The sequence below is a fragment of the Emydura macquarii genome, unplaced genomic scaffold, assembly GCF_026122565.2.
Source record: "Emydura macquarii macquarii isolate MOO-44397 ecotype Brisbane River unplaced genomic scaffold, CSIRO-AGI_Emac_v2 contig_312, whole genome shotgun sequence".
NCBI lineage: Eukaryota > Metazoa > Chordata > Testudines > Chelidae > Emydura > Emydura macquarii.
In genome coordinates, this window is record NW_027130449.1 from 14,841,029 (window position 1) to 14,862,190 (window position 21,162).

The 21,162-nt window shown below is 45.0% G+C and overlaps 1 protein-coding gene across 5 annotated transcripts; it reads right to left on the reverse strand.

The window, feature by feature from the left end:
* Window positions 1-135: 135 nt before the first annotated feature.
* Window positions 136-20,389, reverse strand: IFT46 (intraflagellar transport 46). Of its 5 annotated transcripts, none has more exons than XM_067566377.1 (12): window positions 20,191-20,330; window positions 19,710-19,803; window positions 18,106-18,185; window positions 16,433-16,566; window positions 15,158-15,232; window positions 14,941-15,034; window positions 6,024-6,152; window positions 5,452-5,573; window positions 3,855-3,921; window positions 3,245-3,305; window positions 2,411-2,496; window positions 136-531 (listed from the first exon to the last, which is right to left on the reverse strand). In XM_067566377.1, the coding sequence occupies exons 1-12, from the start codon at window positions 20,206-20,208 to the stop codon at window positions 436-438; spliced, it is 1,056 nt and encodes a 351-aa protein (XP_067422478.1). In that variant the 5' UTR covers window positions 20,209-20,330; the 3' UTR covers window positions 136-435. The 5 variants fall into 5 exon arrangements, with proteins under 5 accessions (XP_067422478.1, XP_067422465.1, XP_067422471.1 ...); XM_067566364.1 differs by lacking the exon at window positions 136-531 and adding an exon at window positions 1,729-1,833 and having other exon boundaries at window positions 5,452-5,570; window positions 20,191-20,389; XM_067566370.1 differs by lacking the exon at window positions 136-531 and adding an exon at window positions 1,729-1,833 and having other exon boundaries at window positions 18,106-18,182; window positions 20,191-20,382.
* Window positions 20,390-21,162: the final 773 nt, after the last annotated feature.

A 21,162-nucleotide genomic window follows, 5' to 3' on the forward strand; every position in this document is an offset into this window, starting at 1 on the left:
CATCAGAACCAACTCTGAAGCTCAATAGTCTGCAGAGCCACATGGTTTAGCAGTCTAGGGAAGGGCTATAAAAGGAGTCCAAACATTTGCATGGGCAGAGTGAGGGTTATGTCTTGGGCTGGGAGCTGCCAGTGAAAGATTCTCTATCCAATCTGATTTCAGGTACCAAAGACACTGTTACCCCTTGCTACGGTGCTCCCAGTTGCAAGCACATTTAATGCTGAAACCTCTGGGAACGAGCCCATGGGAAAGGGTCATGCACGATGTGCAGTTAAACACCACAAGCTAAATTCTAATCTCTACAAATTAATCTGGGTTGTACACTGTCCATCTACCAGTACATACAGAAACGATGGAGATTTCCATAATGTTTTGCCTTAGGCCGAGGCTCTCCGCCAGGTGCAGGAACCAGCTCATGAAGAAAGGGTTTTTTCCTCAGCTGAAGCTCAACACTTCTGCCTCTCCTGCTTGTGAAGGCGGATTTGATGGAGGACTCCCTACCTTTTTGCCTTCAGCCAGGGCTTTGAAATGCTGGGGGGAAAGGAGACAGTGTTAGGGCAGTGACTTGCTCTGGTCACTTGAAAACACACATGGACAGCTGTTCAGAGACAATACATTTACAACTCCTAATGAAAAAACAACTCCCCAAACACCACCAATCCTGGGTGAGGTATTCTTTCATTCCACCCCCACGAAGAAGCTAACCCCTTTGCAGAAAATGGCTGGAATGTGAAAAGCTACTCAACTCCAGTCATGAAACATAAAGGCTTATTTTCCACTCTACATAACAGATTATTTAGTGTAAGGGCAGTAACTACATTAATAGAAAGATAAAGTTTACGCAGGCATAGAAAACAAAATTGACGAATGGGAAAATATATGGAGCAATCGTCCCCACACCTCCATAAACCCATTAATAAAAAATAGAAACTACATTAAAATTCATCAATGGTACCTACCTCCCCTTAAAAGTAAATGAATTTATGGTACAGGAATGGGTGAATGTAATGAGACTATTTCTCCACAGATAGTGGATGTGTCCAAAAACTAAAGCTATTTGGAAAGTCCTTGAAGACTCCCGAAGGGAGATAACAGGGTGTCAGTATTTTATTGAACTGTCCTGCAAATGGCTTTTTATAAGAGCCTGAAAGAACTGATCACTCATTCCCCAGTTGCTAGTAGAATTACCATAGCATTGGGTGGCAAAGGAGTGACTCCCTTAAAACTACTGACTGATATCAAGAAGAATTTCCCATACTTCTTGATATCAGTCAGTAGTTTTAAGGGAGTCACTCCTTTGCCACCCAATGAACCTAGAAACGTTAACTCAAGTCAGAGTTGTACAGCTGAGAAGGAATATAGATATATCTTTTTAGAAATATGGTGAAAGTTTCTGGAGTTTGCTGTAAAGAGGGTCACTGCCCACCACCAAATCTGATCATTTGAGAATTTAAAAAAAACATTAATTTTGACTAATGTTGAAGGTGTTTCTTCCTTAAAATTAAACTCAAGTTAAGATTAAGACTTGAACCAACGCTGCCAACTGACAAGATAGAAAAGGACAATGCAGAGTAGAAGCGCATCAACCGCAATATTTGTTCAGTACTACAGAACTGAAGAAAGTGACTGAGAGCAGGTCTCAATACAGCAGTAGGGACATCCAGGGGCCAATTTACATGTGTGTCTGTATATTACGTTTATCTCTGGTTACACTGTATAAGACTTACCTCATAAAAGAATGGCTCTATTAATAAACAAAGAAAACGTGTGTGTGTCCATGCTGACTTCATTTCCCTTCTGCTGACTATGCAAGACATAATTAGCACCTGCATTCTGAAACATGCCATTTTGTGAGTTAATTTGGGGTCATTAGTGAATATTAGGAACTACTGGGTAAAAGTCATGCTTGCTGACTCAGGCTGGACTGAATTAGTTACCCAGCCCAGTGTTATGTGCCGCTTAAGGCACTAGGAGGAAGAGGTCCTCAACAATCCTTTGGAACTTTTCATACTAGTAAACGTGTTAGCCAGATGTTTCCTATCTGCCTCCCTAAACTCCCTGTGGTTTCAGATGGGAAATGATATTCTTCACCAAACACACATTCACCTTCCAAAATGGTATGCCCTTAAACAACTGGTGTGTCCTATGCAAGTGTTGGGTGAAAGAATCCTTGTGTGTCAGGGGCATGGGGAGCCTGCAAGGTGAAACATGCATTACAGCGAAGGTTGTTAGGAAATCATGGAAACACGTCAGCAAGTGATGTTCTTTGGGCAAGACCCCACTCTGGTCATGGACTCTGCGGCAGTGCAAGGTAGCTGGTGACTTTCAGGACAAGTGGCTACTGTTGCTTCCTGTGGCCATTCTAACAGTGAGCGCCTGGAAGGCGGTGCACAGGGCTGGAGTCACTTACCTGTGAGTTCTTGAACTCTGAATACAGCGAGAAGAGGATGTGCAGGGACTGGACCCGACTCTTATAGATAGGAATGTCCAGAATAGCTAAAACAAAACAATATAAGGATACAGAGCACAAGCCTGCTACCTGCACACTGGCCCTCTCCAAATAGCAATACCCTCTGAGCACCCTCTCTACTGCCCGGGGCTTCGCACACCAAGGCCTAAATTCAGCCCTGAGTTTAAAAAGTCTGTCCCAACTGCAGTCAGCAGGAGATGTGTCAGGTTAGGTGAGGGCTGAACTTGCATCCAGCTACCTCTTGCTTTTCCTAACTATGCTGCCATCTCTACTGCTACGTGGCGATTATGCAGTCGGGTTTAGCAGCGAATGACGATTAGGACAGGGCCTGCCCTGAGTATCCAGAGGAACAGACATTTAAAAATGGGGCCCACCTGTTTCTCCACACAAGGACAGGATAGTGGGAGCACAAAACACATCTCCAAGTTTAGAAATTAACACTCTGGATTAGCGTCATTCACCGATACAATTGGAAGAGAGGTAGGTGCTGGCGGGACCTATCATCCCACTCAGCAGGGGGCAGGCTCTCCACCACACCTGGGGCATGGTGGCCCAAATAAAAAGACCAAGCTCTAAGGGGAGGGGAGTGCAACTAATGCACCCGAAATCTCTATCCAAGCAGCCGGGGAGTCCTGCTGTCGGGAGGAAGTGCTGCCTGCTCAGAGAGCCCTGTAGGCTCATAACACTTCATCGTTTGTGGCTATTCTAGAAAGGATGGTGAGGAGCTGGCAATCTGCTGCCTTTGACAGTGAAACATGCAGGTCCTTTTCTTACCACAGATCATGTCGATATACTCAGCCAGGCCACAGCTGATGTCCGCAGTTGGGAGGCTTACCTAAAAGGGACATGGAGGGGGTGACTCATGATCCAGCTCTTGTTCAGTTCCCATACAGCGAGTGTGTGTGTGTACTAGTGTTATCCCAGCACAGAGCAGGCTCAGCCTGGACAGCAGCAAGGCAAGTTCTTCCCCTCCCTGACCCCATCTTGACATGGAGGGATGCCTCTGCGGCCCATTTGTTGCTTGGTGTGTCTGCCAACACAGGACGATTGGTACTGACTGGTATGAATGCCTGTTCACTAGAAAGTGGGCAGAAATTAACCCACTTCACACAGGCCACTCAACAAGCATCACAGGGTGGCCGCTTTCAGCCACCGCTGGCTGGATTTGAGGCTTCAGCTGATGAGCTAGCGATACCAAATCGCCCAATCATTGGTTGCACAGTGGTTTTCCTTCAGATTGTTACAAGAAACCCAAACAGCTCTGAACCAGCCTGCATTAATGAAGGATAACACGGAGTAGGCAAACAGCCCAAAGTGAAACAAAAACCCAGATTATGCATGTAATCTGCAGCTGGGATAGCTGCTAGGCAGACTGACAATGTACCTTTCCCAAGAGTTCCTCAAATTCTGGGGACCATTCCTGCATCAGAGTATCAATATCAGGCATTGGCCTGCAAGGGGAGAAAAACAAACCTGCATGTAAACACACAGTACGCTTCTGCTGAATTCTGCTGAATGTGGGGCTTCCTGACAGAGTACATCAAAAATAGACTGATGTAAATGGGGAGAGCAACTGCACTCTTGTCCTCACATAGGGAGAAAACAAGCTCGAATGCATGTATCTATGAACACACACAAACGTGGTACCAACTAAACAACTTTCAATAGTACTGAGGTAATCAAGAGTCAAAACAAGGTGCCAACTCCATATTGCAAGAGACAAGGACACATGACAGCCACAGATTTCACTGTGCCTGCTATAGAATGAGTGTTCATGTACTAGACTTTGCCTCTGGAGGTCTGGGATCAAGTCTGATTTGGCTCACATGGGAAAAACGAGTTTGATCTCAGATTAATCCACACATCTGGACATCACGAAATCTCTATAAAATACAAGTCTCTTCGTAGGAGAGGTTTGTGTGAGATCAGGGGGGCTGCTGGTTGGGACAGGAGTTTTGGCAGGGATGTGCGGTTAGCTCAGGACTGGAAAAGCAGGGAGTGTGCAAGTCAGGATTGGGGGATACTGGCTGACTAGGATGAGGAAGCTTGTCTAATAAATAATTCCTTCCTCAAATTGCTTTGCAAAAGTGGACAGGATCTTTCTCTATATGCAAACTATACCTGGCCCAAGTCAGTGTTATTCATCGCTCTCGCTTTAATAGGGACCAAATTCATTTGAAAAGTTAAAGACACAAACACACCTAGCTGTATGTTTCAAAATCAATACAAAATTTTGCTGAAGAGTTCTGAAGCAATAGGAATTTCAGCTGAGTGGATGAGCCAAGTAGATGTAAAATGGAGGGAGTGCAGACATTCATTCCAGCCAGTGTCAGATTTTGATTCGTACATGCACTCCATAGCTGTAACCATTTACTAAGTGTCTGATGAGAGATCAATTCCTTCTTTACAGTCATGGCAAGAATAACTCCAATGAGCTGATTGATGTTTTTATTTTCTCCAAATAAACCATTAGTCTAACTCTGTGTCTGCATTTCTAACACCCCTATCACTGCAGTGCACCATACCGTAAGTCACCAAAGCTCCTCCCCTCTCCTGACTGCATTTTGAGAAGAGTTAATGGTAGTTCTTTGCTCTCATACAGAACCTGTCATCTCAGGATGTCTAAGCACTTTACAAACATTAGGGAAGCCTCTGAATCCTACTATTAGGTAAATCAGTATTACTATCTTCATGTAACAGGTGAGGAAAGTGAAGTATAGAGTTGTTTGATGTTGTACAAGTCACTTCAACAGATCAGTGGAGGACGGAAAATAGAACCCAAGAGTCCTGACTCTTAGTCCCCCAAACAAGCTACTTACAAATGCTGCCTTCCTACAAGGGCAAACTAGCGCTATCTGAATTGCACAGTCAGTAGGAGAGAGAGTCCACTGATTAAAGAACACTCTAACTGCATCTCTGCATGCAGAACACGCGTAAGAAGTAAGCAAAGTACAACAGGCAGAAGGGTACAGAGAGCTCACCTGGTGTAGTGCACAGTAGCAGGAGGTTTGAAGCGATGTAACTCGCTGATACTCTCGATCCAGTTATCAATGGCTTTGGGATTCTTCTCTGCATTCTCCAAGCTCTTCACCTTTATCTGCTGCTGAGAACAGAAATGAGAATCTGGAGACAGACTTTCCAAGGCTAGTGGGTCCCTCCAAACCCTAGGCTTCATTCCTGGCTGGGCTGTGTGTTTTTGTTCTCTTTCCCAGCTGCTCTACACAGCCAGTATCTGCATACAGGAGCAGAAGAGCAGCTGGGAAAGAACACAGTAACCCAAAGCAGAGAGCAACAACCACCGGAGAATGAAGCTCTGACCAAGAAAACAAATGGATCCAAACTATGTTTATTAAGACGTGTGTGAATGAGAGCAGACACACTGTAGTCTACTGGTGTGGGTGGGAAAGATGTTTTCCTGTTCGCAAGAACTTAACATAACATCCTCACTGTGCTGTAATCATGGTAGCGGTACAGCTACACAGGTTAGACTAAGACTCCATCTTTCTACCAAGCCTGGCATGGGATAAACAGCTCTTTTCCCTTCATAACTTACTGCAACATTGTGCTGTTTGGAGTTTTCCGTTAACCAGAGAGAGAGCACTGTGGGATCTGACTGTTTTGTGGATGGCTCATCCAATACCAACAGGCCAAGGTTATCTGGCTTGCCATCAGGACGTGGAACCTGCAGATAAACAAAGAGGAACTGAGATTTTTTTTCTTCTAAATTCAAAATAGGGGAGTTTGAAGGATGTTTAAAATGAGTCCCTCTAAATTACTGACTTGGAAGATCAAGTCACTGTGTTACAGGCTGGCCTTAGAGAAAGGAGTGAGAGAGAGTTACAGAGCTGCATGGCACTTCTGGAGCAGAAAGACAGCTGCAGCTTAAATGGGATGCTACAGAAAACAGAGCAAGAAGGAACAACATCAGAATTAAGGGACTCCCTGAAAACACTGAAGGAGGATATAAATTGTGAAATCTGAGGTCACTGGAAGAGGTGAAAGTGGAGAGAGCAAAAAGAGCTCTGCTCCATCCACTTATGTCTCATAATAGACTCAGAGCTCTGATTGTGAAATTTCATCATTGGCAGCAGAAAGATTTAATTATAAAAAAGCCAGAGAGCATTCAGAGCTTTTTTTTAAAGGCCAAAATTTTTCCATGACCTCTGTGCCTTTACTTTAAAAGAGAGAACAGAGCGGGGGGAAATTACAGCAGCACTCAGGAGGCCAGATATTCACTACAGATGAGGATCCCATTTACACTCTCATTCAGCTTTCAGAATCAGTAGTATTATACAGTAAGAGAGTATAAACAAGAGAAACAAATACACGCCAGTCACTTGGGATAGAAATCCAGATCTCAGCCATACTGGAGATGGATTTCACACTTGGATTTCACCACTTACCAAAAAATCTTGGTAGATGGTGAAATTCAAGAAAAAGAAGATAGGAAAATACAAGACAAAAGCCTGTAGTGAATGTATTGAAATAGCAGAAGTGAAGCTGAACAGAAGGACTTGGATACCTGAGGCACTTCTTGGGAGTCATCAGCAATGAATACTTGAATAGTAACTACGTTAATGTTGTAAGGAAAATAATATTCAGTTTGCTTTAATTGGGGTGATCACAACACTGATAGCTGTGTTCTGTATTTTACAAAGTATACAAAATGAAGGACAATAAGGGGGGAGTGTTAGGGGGGCCATGGATAGAGGGGACTGGAGCAAACAGAGGGGATGGGGAGGAGCGCATAGGGGTCCTGTTATTTCCCTCCCATGTAACTCAAATGACCAGATGGTAGCCTATCCTTATGAGTGATGATTAAGGTCCCATAGGAGGAGACTTTGTAAGAAAAGCAGTCATAGAGAAGCACAAGAAAAGTGTTCATGGGGGGAGTACGAGGGTTTAGGGTTCAGCACAGCGCAGTCGTTAGGAAACTAATTTACATGCCATGTTGATATTTTATTTTTGGATTTAAAGTAAGGAGAATGCAGGAGAGGTGAGGCAGTGGGGAATTAATACAAGAACTACTATAGAATCTTACAAACACAAATCAAGCCATAGTCAAGCAAACATTTGTGAACACAGCATAATTAGAAATGAGAGCTATGCTAAAGCATCACAATAATTTCAAGTTTTTCATGGCTCCTCCCGACCCCACGTATGGTGGGTGATCAGTTAGATCCTGCCAGCCAAGCCCCCGAGAGAGAGAATGCTCAGTGCCCCTCAGAGCCGTGGGTCTCCCTGTCCAATGTCCCATATCCAGCTGTGGCCACCCCTGATGATTGAAATCAGAGAGAACATTGTTCAATATTGTCAAATGATGCAGACAATATAAAAAGAGGTCTTCTCTGTGAGGCAGTGTAACAAGGCGCTGTGGCCTTCCTTGGAGCCTGGGCCCAAGGAAGGTTCGCGATGCCCCTACTGGACAGAACCAGGCCCTGCAGGCCAAGCCACCCGGAAGCAGAGGGGTGGAGCCAGGGCCAGGGAGGGAACTATAAAAAGGCAGCCCAGCAGCTCAGTAAGGAGGAAGGTGCTGCTGGAGGCAGATGTGTTTCCCCAGAAGCTGCGGTCTAGGCCTGACGCAGGCCCTGTGGCAATTTGGAACAACTGCCCCACTGACTGGAGCCTCCAAAACTTACCCGGGCTGCCAGGCCCTAATAGCTGGGAGACACTACCTGAGCCTGCTGAGTGGGAGAAACCCCCTGAGGCTGGCCCTGACCTGGAGGAGCTGCCTGACATGGAGGACCCACAGAAGTAGACTGAGCCTTGTGTACTGGACAAACCCCAGGAACCCTGTGACATGGAGGAGCTGCCCTCTGTGGATGACCCGGAGGAGTTTCCAGACCTGCCACTGGTTGATGGTGAAGGGCTTGCAGGACTCCCGCTTGCTGTCTACCCCAGCGACACAGAGGGAGATGGCTGGATGCAGGTACCTGGGGACTGGGTGGGAGGAAGCCGCCCAGGGACAGCTGACTAGAGAGTGGCTGAGTCCATGGCCAAACCAGTCAATATGTTGCAGCTGGATCCCTGCTGACCCAGCGGCAAACCGCTTTGCCACTGATAGGGCTCTGGGCTGGGACACAGTGGAGTCGGGTGGGCCTGTGTCTCGCTCTCCCCTTCCCTAACCACCCCGGGAGTGCTTGGCTTCCTCTGAGCGCCACCAGCAGAGACTGAGCTTTACCAGCCCCGCTTGCCTGTAAGGCCAGGGGCTTTAGACTATTTTGCCTGCCCCGCCTGCTTGAGGGCCAGGGGCTATTGACTCCTTCACCAGCCCTGCCTGCCTTGAGGGCTGGGGGCTGTAGACTACTTTGCTCGTCCTGCCTACTGGAAGACCGGGGACTACAGACTACTTCGTTTGCCCTGCCTGTAGGAAGGCTGGGGGCTATAGACTGCTTTGCCTGCCTGCCCTGCCTGAGGGCCAGGGCAATAGACTGCTCACCTGCCCCACCTGTTGAAAGGCAGGGTCATGGACTCCTTATCCGCCCTGCCCTCTGTGAGGGCCAGGGGGCTGTCGGTTTAAAAAGTAAGCCTGCCGGGGGCTGGGGCTACAGACTCAATCTGCTAGGCTTATTCCCCTAGACCCAGGTGCTGGGGCCTTCCTCAGAGCCTGGGCCTGAGGAAGGGTCGCGATGCCTGATTGGACCGTGCGACCAATGGACAGGCAGGTAAAGCAGTATTTAGGGGACAGATGCCCCTGAAAATACCCTTAGGTATAAAAAAGCAGGTGTTTTATGAAAAAGGAAATAAAATTGATAAACTATTGGCACAAAATCTCAAATGGATTAGAGGAATGTATTATTCCACCAATTTAAAAATCATCAGCAAAAGATAGTTACATATTGCAGTGAAATATATGCTACTTTTGCTCCTTATTATAAACTCTGAAGTTTAGAGTTTAAAGTATCTGAGGTAATTAAAAAATATTTGGAAGTAGCAGGCTTGCCAAAGATAAAACAAAATTGATAAAGAAATTTTAGATAAAGAAATAACAGAAGAAGAAATCTCAAAGGCAAGAGCAAGAAAAAGATAAAACTCTAGCACCAAGCTAAATTTCACAAATTATTAAAGAAGTTATTAGTGGGTCCCTTAAGGGGTATCTTCAATGTCATTCTGCTAGGGGAAGAACTTCCATAGACCATGAAAAAAGCTATTTTGTTCTCCCTGAAGTTGGAAAAGATTTGACTTTATGCAGTTCCTACAGGCTCATATCAGTGATGAATCACAACAAAGATTTTAAACAAAAATACTAGTTAGCTGACTGCTGTCCATGCTCTCAATTTATATGAATCCTGATCAAATGGGATTCATAAGGATAGACAATGTCAGATAATATTTGGAGAGAACTCAGAATCATTCAGAATGCCAGTTTAAAAAAAAAAAAAGTTTTGTTATCACTTGACACAGAGAGAGCTTTTGACAGAATAGAGTGAACTTGCTGTTTCAAGTCCTGTCCCATATGGACATTGGCTCCCAGTTTCTTAATTGGATAAATGCTCTTTACATCAGACCAAAAGCAGCTGTGTGAATTAATGTAGTTAAATCTCTGCTGTTTGAATTCCACAGAGGGACTAGGCAGGGATGTCTATTGTCTGTCTTTTAGCCCTGGCCATGGAGCCTTTTGCACTGAGTATAAGGAAGAATGAACTTATCACAGAAATAAAACTTGCAGGAACACAACAGAAAACAGCTTTTTATGCTGATGAGATTTTTTATCTAATTAAAACATTTTTCCCAAAATCAGTATCTAAAGATATCCATGACTTTATGTTAAATCTACATGCTTTTTTAAACTAAGCTAATATTTTAGATTTGTCAATGAATTTGCTGGATTCTCAGAAGTCATTCCTTCCGAAAACATTTGGATACAAATGGGCAACAAATTCTATAAGGTACCTAGGAATTCAAATCTCAAGCAACCTATGCTCTATGATTAAAATGTCAAACCTATGTTAGCAAATGAATAGAGATCTGGAGAGCTGGGGTAAGTGTTCAGTTTCTTGGTTGGGAAGAATAGCCACAGTCAAAATTAATATTTTGCCATAGGTATCTTTCTTGTTTCAAAACTTTTTGTAATCATCTCAGATAAAAACCTTAGCAAGAATACAGAGGAAGATGTTAGATTTCTATGGAATACGAAAAGACTGAGAATGAGTGCAGATACTTTGCTCAGACTTATTAAATGGATTGGACTAGTTGTTCTGTCAAGCAGCCAGCTCAAAGCAGTAGCAGATTGGGAGCATTCAAACCCACTCACACAGTGGGTCTTTACTGAAGAAGAAAACTGTGACTGTGTAAACACTGTTAGGCTACCAAGAATTAATTTTAAAAAATCTAGAAATGTATACACATACTTTAGCAAAGGTTACTCTATGGGTCTGGGATAGAACTAGGTAAAAAAACTTATCACCTCATTAGTGACAACCATTGCAAATAATTCAGATCATAAACCAGAGTGTGGAATATACATGGTTGGCCAGCTAATCAGTAAAGAAACTTTTCTAATTTATTTAGAGATCAAATCTAACTTTAACTGGCCCATTTGCCCATGGTACCAGTATTTTCAAGTTATGCATTTATATTTCTTAGCTTTTCTGTCTAAAACAACTTTCTAGAAAAGTTAACTAATAGAAATTATGGCATCTGGCCAATTAGGAAACAAAAAATAACTAATTTATATCAATCTTTGCAGACAACTCTTTTTAACAGAAATTTCCATTCACGATCTGGATAGACAGATTACCCCAGAGGAATGGTATCTGATTTGGAAAAGAGGACCAAGAACCTTGGTCTGTAGCACTATAAAAAAGTATCTTTAAGATACTATTTCAATGGTAACTTCTCACCAGTCAGGTGGGGGGGGGAGGGAGCAGAGAGAGAGATTAAATGAGGCTAAATGGGAGAAATTGCAGTGAAAAGAGATGTTATGTCTATATGGTGGACACATTCACTCAGAGGGCACTGGAATGCAGTTTATAACTAAATATAATAAATTATTGTATATTATGATATGATCTTTTGATAATCCTCCTGGGGTTTACCAGCAGAAATGGTCACACAAAAGGACATTAAGAATTAATCTCTCATCCGCTAGAGGCTGTTAGGCTACCAATTGCCTCTCATTGGAAAAAGAAAATTAGTTCCATTCTAGAGAAATGGTTAAAAAAAAGTGGCTGCTACAGAAAAATTAATGCACCAATTATGTTCCCAGCAAAATAGATAGAGAACAAATATACACATAGATTTTGTTTCCATTTATTCTATACTCAGCAAAAGACCACTCACCACCAAAGAAACCAGCACATCTGACACTTAAAAAAAATTAAAAAATGAACATTACACATTTAACAAACAAGGCATGTCTGTTCAAACAGATTATACTACCTCTAACATGTTGTTTCTGGTGATTTTATTAGATTGAGTGAAAAGACATTCTAATAAGGTCAAAACTCATCAGTGGAGAGATCTGATGATTACAGAGAAGGCCTGATTAAATTAATCCTAGGATACTTAAGGAACTAGCTACTGAGACCTCAGAGTTGCAAAGCCAAATTAGTGATCAGCATTACCCAAAAGAGCCACAGTAGTGTGAATTCATTGTTTCATTTACCATAGTAATATTCATATTTAAACAGTATGATAGGAAATATTTAGTTTTTATATATTATTCTCGTACTAAGTAAGTTAATAACTTAGTACAAGTTGATAACTTAATTGCTTAGTAACACAGTAAAAGCATCCTGATTGGTAAACTCAGTGTTTTAATATCATGTGCTGCAAAGAGCCACTTGTGGTCTGAGTATCCGTGAACTATCTGAAGCAATCTCAGAACTGAAGCAATCTTTGAGAACTCCAGGAAAACAAGTGAGGTCCCAGAAGACTGGAGAAGGACATATATAATACCTATCTCTAAAAAGGGGAACAAAGAGAATCTAGGGAATTATAGACCAGTCAGCCTAACTTTGATACCTGGAAGGATACTGGAACAAATTATTAAACACTCAATTTGTTAGCACCTGGCGTTATAACAGGGTTATAAAGAATAGCTAGCATGGATTTGTCATGCCAAACCAACCTAATTTACTTCCTTGACAGGGTCACTCCCCCACTGGATGGGGGGAAGCAGTAGAGGGGATAGATCTTGATTTTAGTCAGGCTTTTCACACAGTCCCATATGCTATTCTATAAGCAACTAGGAAAATGTGGTCTAGGTGAAATTATTATGGGTGGCTGCACTACTGGTTGAAAGGCTGTACTCAATTAGTTATCAAATGGGGGAAGATTACCTAGTGGGGCCCCACAAGGATCAATCCTGGTTCACTACTAGTCAATATTTTCATTAATGACTTGGATTATGGAGTGGACAGTACACTTACAAAATGTACAGATGACACCAAACTGGGAGGGGTTGCAAGCACTTTGGAGGACAGGATTAGAATTCAAAATGACCTTGACAAATTGGAGAAATTGTCTGACATCAGCAAGATGAAATTCAATAAAGACAAGAGCAAACTTTTTCACTTAGGAAGGAAAAATCAAATGCACAACTACAAAATGAGGAGTAGCTGACTAGGTGGTAATACTGCTGAAAAGGATCTGGGGGTTATAATGGATCACAAATTGAATGAGTCAACAATGTGATGCAGTTGTGAAAATGGCTAATATCGTTCTGAGAGGCATTAATAGAAGCATTGTAACTATCCTGCTCTACTCAGCACTGCTCATGCCTCAGCTGGAGTACTGTGTCCAATTCCGGCTGCCCCACTTCAGGAAAGACTGGACAAATTTGGAGAGAGTTCAGAGGAGAGCAACAAAAATGATAAAAGTTTTAGCAAATCTGACCTATATGGAAAGGTTAAACTGGACATGTTTAATCATGAGAAAAGAAGATTGACGGGGGACCTGTTAATAGTCTTCAAGTATGTCAAGGGCTGTTATAGAGGGCAGGGATCAATTGTTCTCCATGTCCACTGAAGGTAGGACAAGAAGTAATGGGCTTAATCTGCAGCAAGGGAAATTTAGGTTAGATATTAGGAAAAACTTTCTAACTATGAGGGTAATTAAGTACTAGAATAAGGTTACAGGAGACATTGTGGAATCCCCATCATTGGAGGTTTCTAAAAACAGGTTGGACAAACACCTGTTGTAGTAAGAAGTGAGAGCTTAAGGCCTGTAAAACAGGCTAAGGCCTAAATGGAAAAAGCCGAGTGAACAGAAGTATAAGGGGTCACTCAAGTTAACTGAGACTGGTATAGGAAAGTGCTGATACTGCAAGATTGTATGACTGCCAAAATATTACTAAAATATGTAGCAGGTATGGGAGGTACCAAGATACTAACTCTCTGAAATGATTCTTTTATGGATAGAAATGATAGATGGAGTGGTGTTGCCCAAATCAGCCAATCAACGGAAAAAGGTGGTATTAGACTACGTCAAGAGGGTGGCAACTACCTACATCAAAGGGGGCAGAACGAAAGTGTAGGTAATAGTGTATAAAAGAGGGTGTGAGAGAATACCGGCGTCCGATCTAGGGGATAACGAAAAGTCCTGCCGTTGGGCCGAGACCATTGTAATGCCGCCTATGTGAAACTGACCCAGAAATACTCTGTAAATCATTTCTCGTGCCGCACGCAATAAACCTGGCCTGGGCGCCTTCATTGCTCAGCTAATCTGTGGTCGTGTCGACTCATTCGATCGTGAGAGCCGTCTGTTTCCTAGCCAGAGCTGGGACAGCATCTACACAGGCACGCAGCCTACACTGATAAACATCGGTGACCAACACACCAAGTACAACACCTGTCAGGGATGATCTAGATTTACTTGGTCCTGTCATAGCACAGACTTGATGACATCCTTGAGGTCCCTACCAGTTCTACATTTCTATGATTCTATGACTATATTGCTGTATAATGTTCTCCTAACAGGTTTACTGTTGTAATGATTGTTTTGTCTCTGATACTTATATGGCAAGGATCAGTAAATCTGTTAAAACTTTCTAATTTCTTCTTTAAATGAGCCCCTGTATGGGTTTACTGAGATTCAGACTCCATATTGTAGCCACAGATATTCTAATCTGTGAGATATGGATTGTATGAGATGTGATTAACAACATATTATAGTAGCACCTCAAATGTACTAGGAACTGAATAACTAGAGGAAGATGCTATCCCTGCCCCAAAGAATTCAGGTCCTGTTTTGGTGAAAATCAATGGAGCACTAACTACACATGAATCTATTTCTTTCAGTGTGATAATTCCTAACTTCCTATGACAATTCATATACTAAGAGGCCACTGAGCCCCATTAGTGAGTTTGGGCCCGTAGTTTGGCACTCTGTGTGCTGAAATCGCTGCTGTTCCAATAAAGAGAAAAGCAAATGCTGCTTCTCACTAAATTAATATTGTTTGCATGGAAGAGAGCACTGTTTGATACTGCACAATAGGAGTTACAGGGGAGTGGCTGAAAGCTGTGTACCTTTAAGAAGGCATCAATGTCCCCAACAGCTGGAATGAAGTCTGGAATGAAAGGCTGCAGTTTGTGTTCAAGTTCTATCATTTGTGGAGTGTACCTGAGAACAACACAGGGAGAGGGGATGACTGAAATGATCATCCAGGAAAGAAGTATTTTCTTCTGTAAACATTTCACTCTGCAGAAAGACATCCCAATCCGGACTAGCGCTCCTTCTACTCACCTCCTTATATACTGGAAGAGCTCTTTAATCTCAGCAGACACTGGTAGATAATCATAGTCTGCAGGGTTGTAGGCACTATTGAAAAGAAGAGAGATTCAGGACCAAGAGAATTAGGCAGATTAACTTAATGGAGTACTTAGATCTGATCCTGTATGGGTGTGTTAAAGGAGGAGAGAGTCTAGGATACCTTCCCCAGCCTAGTGTACACAGACTGGGGGATTGGTCTGGCTACAGAACAAATTTACAGAAGAGATCAAGTGAATCCAGAGTCTGACCATCTTTAGGAAATGCTGCAAACTCTTCCTCTTTGAAGATGTTTCCACCATAACACCATTCACAACACTCACACCCCCTTTTACCAGATAAACTCCAGCCAAAATAAGAGAGGGAGAGGGAAGATTAATAATGCCATACTGATGGGCAGCAGACCAGACTCTCAACAAAACTGTATTAGGTTTGAATAAGTGTAATGAGAAAACAATTATTTCCCTTGGGGAAGGCAGGCTTGCATGCTAGGCATCTGTATGCACACTATGTAAATTAATTGTTTGCAAAAAGGCAGTAAATGCACTCTTTTTGTGCAGCACAATGCATTGAGTATATTAATGGGCCCATTAATGTACCCTGTCCTCTATTAATGTTAGCTTATTATATTACATTTCAGTTTTTGCCAGGCTATCTGGGTACCCCCTAGACGACCTCCAAGAGGCTGATTGCATTGGTTATAAAGTTCATGACGACTAGACATTTGTAGGGAGAAAACTGGGCAGCCATATTTGAATTCTAAGAGTCCTATGTGTGTTAATAAGCAACTCAGAATCTTGTTTGGGAATCCAATTTTCAAGTTCTCTAAGAACTGTTTTATTGTATAAACAGTGCATCTTTACTGATGCTTTCCAAACTCCAGTGACACTCTTCCTGTCCACATGGTCAATGGAATTCCTCCTCCATGTTTAATATAGCTATATCCTTGTATCTTCATTCTCATGGCTTATACTCTGAAAGCAGCTTTCCAAAACCTTTAATTCAGACTTCCAGTTCCCATTGCAGCACACCAACCCCAGTACCACTGAGCTGTTTGGGAAGCTAGCATCTACACATTATCTCCCTCTGCTTTTAAACCCCTCATCCCCACAATATCTAACCTAAAGGCATATCTGCACAGTATTGTTAGAAAGTAACAGTGCTCAAGTGCCTTGTTAGGAGCTTTCTCTCAGAACTGAGCGCCTGACTTTAATTAACCTGGTCTTATTAGGAATTAATAATCCCTCATACCCCTCCAGAGGGGCTCCATGTTCCTCCTCTTCCTCATCATCATCTGAGTCAGTTTCAGATGAATCGTCGTCATCCTCCCCATCCTCATTCTCACTAAATCTTCGCTGGGGGGCCAACTGGGCTACTTTCTTCTCCTAGGTTAAAGTTAAAAACAGAGATACAGTGCAACATATATTCCCAACAGCCCCATTTTCCAACTCCCTTAGCTTTCATTCTAAACAGCAAACACTGACACACATGGGTGAGGCAGAGCTGCATAAGAAAGAAACTTCCTCTAGTGGGGTAGAAAAGGAATGTCAGCATGGACATTTAACCTAGAGTTACCACTGCTCTTAGTCTAACCAAATGCATGGTTTTCAGGGATGGGGCCATGTTCAGTTCTAATACATATGTGGCAGGGCACCTACCCCACACTGGCCAAGAGGGGGGTAAGGAGGGCTGGGAGAGGAGCAGCCAGTGGGCAGGAGCAGCGGGGCAGCCAATCAGGACCCAGGAGCCCAGTATAAAAGGGGAGAAGCAGAGCACGCCAGTCACTCCCAGGAGCTCAGGGAGGGAAGGAAAGCCAGTCAGCTGAGGGAGAGCAGCACCCTGGGTGGGAAATGGCCGTGGCTCAGTGACAGCAGAAGGCCCTGATACAAGGGTGGAGTAGGTACTGAGGCTGAGGGGAAGTGGCCCAGGGAAGGCTATAGAGGAGTTGGAGGAGAGGCAGGAGAAGGCGGCTGGGCCACACCGTCTCCGGCTGCCAGTGGAGTGGTGGCGGACTATAGCGGCCACTGAAACAAGTGGGGGGAAAGGGACTGCAGAATCCCACCCTCTCCCCAAAGGATGGGGAGAACACGGACTGTGGCTTGGCCGGAGGGTTGAGCCTCAAAGACAGCGGAGAGCCCTGATGACAGCAGGAAGGGAAGAGTGATGGAGCACAGGCTGTGGATGGGGGCGTTGCCACAAGCTAATTCCCAGAACACCACCAGGAGGTGCCCGTCGGGTGGTGAGTGGCAGTCTGTCTCACACACTAATTTTTTCCCTTACAGGATCTCAAAATACTTTATAAACATTACTCAGCCCTCTCTAAGTCCCTGCAAGGTAGCTGGTGGTATGACCCCACTTTATAGCCAGAGAAACTAAAATACAGATGGAGGGGACTGGCTCACCCAAAGTCACAACAAATTGGTGGCAGAGCTGGACACAGAACCCAGGTGTCCTGACCCATCGTCTGTAACCTGTAAAAAAGCACTTCCTACCTTTACAGCCAAATATGAGCTTAAGCCCTCTTTTTAATCCCACTTCAGTCATGAAGTGAGAACAGGTCTGCTATTCATTACATCCACACTGGATGGTGTCAACTGCCATAATTTGGCCCTTTGGATGTGAAATCCCTTTCTAGATCTATTCTCCCTCGGACACATAAATTGCTCCACCTGTTCTAACTGAAGGAAAAAGAAAGCTGACCCCTTTTAATCTTCACCCTAGTATAAATAATGTGTCTTGCCACAAGATACTGCAATTACATTTCTTTCTATTCCAAATGGGTCAAAAATCACAAAACTTTCCAGACTGCTTTTCTGCAATTTCCCTAGTAGGTCTCAACATGCAGATAATGAGGTCCCAGTAGATGGGCTACAAAAAGCTGTGATCAGGCACAACAGCAAAGAAGAACATGAGTAACCTCATACCTTGTTCATTTCTTCATCATACTCATCACTGCTGTTATCAGCCATGTTTTTGTGCTGTAAGCGTGTGGACCTAGGACCTGCTGAAGAGATCACCAAGAAGGTTTCTTTTTTCATGTTACCCAAGTGCAGGTTGTGGGGTCACAGCTTGGATGAATGAAACCATGTCTACAGGGGCCTTACACCCAAGTTTAACAATCATGCTTATGCAGAACTTCAACTCGCTTTGGCTGAACCAGAATCTAATGCAGTCTGGCTGGCCATTGGGGAGAAGGCCAAATCCATGTTAAAACGACCATGTCAATGGTTCTCAAATGCAGCCACAAGCAGCTGGGGAAGGAGGGGAAGGATCCACCCCACCCAGCCAGGTTTCACCTGATCACAAGCTGGGACTTGTTGAGAGCAACCCCTGCAGGGTGAATAATGCCCGGCCCTTGGCTCCCAGAAGCATGGTCCTTGACTGGAATGCCAAGGTAAGTGACCCCAGCCCACCCCCATGTGTCTGCCTCAGGATCTGCATTCCTCCCTGCCAGCCACTGACTGTCCACCAGTGCCTGGGGTTCTGACTCCCACTCCCTTCCCTGCCTTTCCCACACCCATCCCCCTTTCCTCCCTGCCAGCTGCTCGATTGCCTCCAGGGTCTGACTCCTTGCATTCATCCACTCTCACCTCCCCTCTCCCCACCAATGCCTCTGGGTCCTGACTTCCATTCACTTCCCTCTCTGCCTTTCCAGCACCTCCCCCCTTCTTCCCTCCCTGCCAGCCGCTTGATTGCCTCTAGGGTCCTTACATTCACCCACTCATCCCCCCTTCCTGCAACCATGCAAGTGACCTCCAGCAGCTCCCTCCCTAAGCTGCAGTTCTTCCCCCACTCTCCCAAAGCAGCCCCCTCCCTGCCTCCTGCCAGGTGACTCAGGGCAGTTGCTGCACATATAGCCAGACTGGCTGCTCTGCAGGGAAGGACAAGTGACTCCCTCCAGCCACCTGGCAGGAGCTGCAGTTCTTCATGCACCCCACTCACCTTTCTCACCTGAAAGGTGAGTGGGGCAAGCAAGGCAGCCTTTCCAGTCAAAGAGCTCCTGAACTTTTGCTAATATTCTGATCCACACTATTGATGCATCAAAACCCAGAACTTCTTATTGGGACATGTATATGTGCATGTTTATTTGATTTACCTAACTTTAACTGAGTATATTGGGAAAAATTGTCAATGCGACCACCAGCAAGAGTTGGTGGCTGCACTCTGAGGCCACCAAAAAAACTGTTGTGAGAACCACTAGATACACACCTAGATTTCAGTGACAGTTGCCATTACCACATCTGTTGTCTCTAGCTTTATTTCCATGAACACATTTTATTATTAAAAATGTGAGTGTATTCGGTTTACCTCCTGATATGCCTGTGAGAAAATCCCAACGAATCTGCCCCCCCTCCAATTTTATGGAAAAGATTTAAGTCCCATAAAGAATAGCGTGAAGAAGCTATGACTAAGATCAAGTTGCCAGCAGCAGATCTGAGGCTGATCAGCATTTGAGTGTTTCAGGAAGCAGACGAAGAGTTCTAGTGGGAAGGACAGAGGCAGGAGATGAAAGGAGGCTTTCCCATACCCAGCCGTGGAGTCGGTACGCAGATACTGGAAACCTCTTCCGAGTCGTTAATCTCTAGACTCTCATCATAGGGCTGGTTTTCAACGACTTTGGTCTAACAACGAGACAGAGAGGTCGGGTTACTCAAAGCAGAGCAGCACACGTCCTCTTATAGGGCAGGGCGGGCCGGGCCTGCTTCGCCCCAGCCAAGGGCTGCGAGGCCCTGGGGAGAGGAAAAGCCTCTTCGGTGCGGCTCGTGTGAAAGGCCACGCACGGCGATGGCCGTGGGAGAAGGGCCCCGTGCTCGGGCACCGAGGAGCCGGGAGCCCTGCGCGGCCAGGGCCCCAGACAGCCCTGGCAGCGGCGCACTGGGCGGGGGCGCTCAGCAGAGCCGGCCTGGCATTACCGCCAATGCCACGGGCCACGCTTTTAATCCCCCCTGCGGCCCGGCCGAGTGCGTTTCCCCAGCCCTGCCGGGCGCCCCAGGCTGGCGCTCGGTCACCTGCAGGGCCTCCGCCATGTCCCGGCCTTTCAGGGCCCGGCCCGACGCCTGGACTCCATCTTCGCCTGGCACTGAGGTACAGCCCGCGCGCCGTCACCATGGAGATTGGAGTAACTCTCGCGAGAACTTGCAGCGCAGGCGCAGCCCCCGCTCTACCGGCTTTCCGGTGACCGGATCCGCCCACCCAGCAGAATCCCCTCATTAAGTCCCACCCCCTGGCGTCTATGGTTATGGGAAAGCTTTGAGCAGCGGCCCCTAGTGGTCGGAGAGCTTCGTTGCAAGAAATGAGCCAGTCCCAATGCACAGGCCCAACTCACGCTGTGGAGGAAATGGTGGCATTGTTCTAGATCAGGTTGGCTTGGTCTAGAACAGTATCATCCCCTCCCCACGCAGGATGAAAAGGACTGAGCTGTCCTGGTTCTAGCTAGATTGGTTTACAACACTCCGAACTCCCATCAGCCTTGTGCAGCAAGGATGGGAAAGAGCCTGCCTTGTTCTAAAATGGACGAGATTGTTGACTGGCAGCAAAGCAAATCCTCCTAGCTCCTCTAGGACTAAATGGCAAGGGGCACTTTCTTTCTAGATCAGGCATACTTTGCCTAGCGCACTTCAAATCCTCCATCAGCCTGTCTGGGAAGGAAGGTGTGGTTGGAGCCTGTCAACTGCAGGATATTGGAAAGACACCAGAGGTGAGGTAATAGCTTTATCTGACCAACTGCTGTGGGGGAGAGTCGAGCCTCCCAGCTTACACACAGCTCTTCTTCAGGCCCTGAAGAGCTCTAAGCTCAAAAGCTTGTCTCTCCCACCAAGAGAAGCTGGTGAAAGATGGAACATATTACCTCAGCCACCTTCTCCTTGAGAAGGAAAAGACAGGCTGGGCAGGGCAGAAACTCTCTCACCATGGTGCCGTCTTCAGAGGGAGAAGGGCAGGACTCCCTGTTCTAGATCCACCTAAAAGAAATTCCCCTCAGC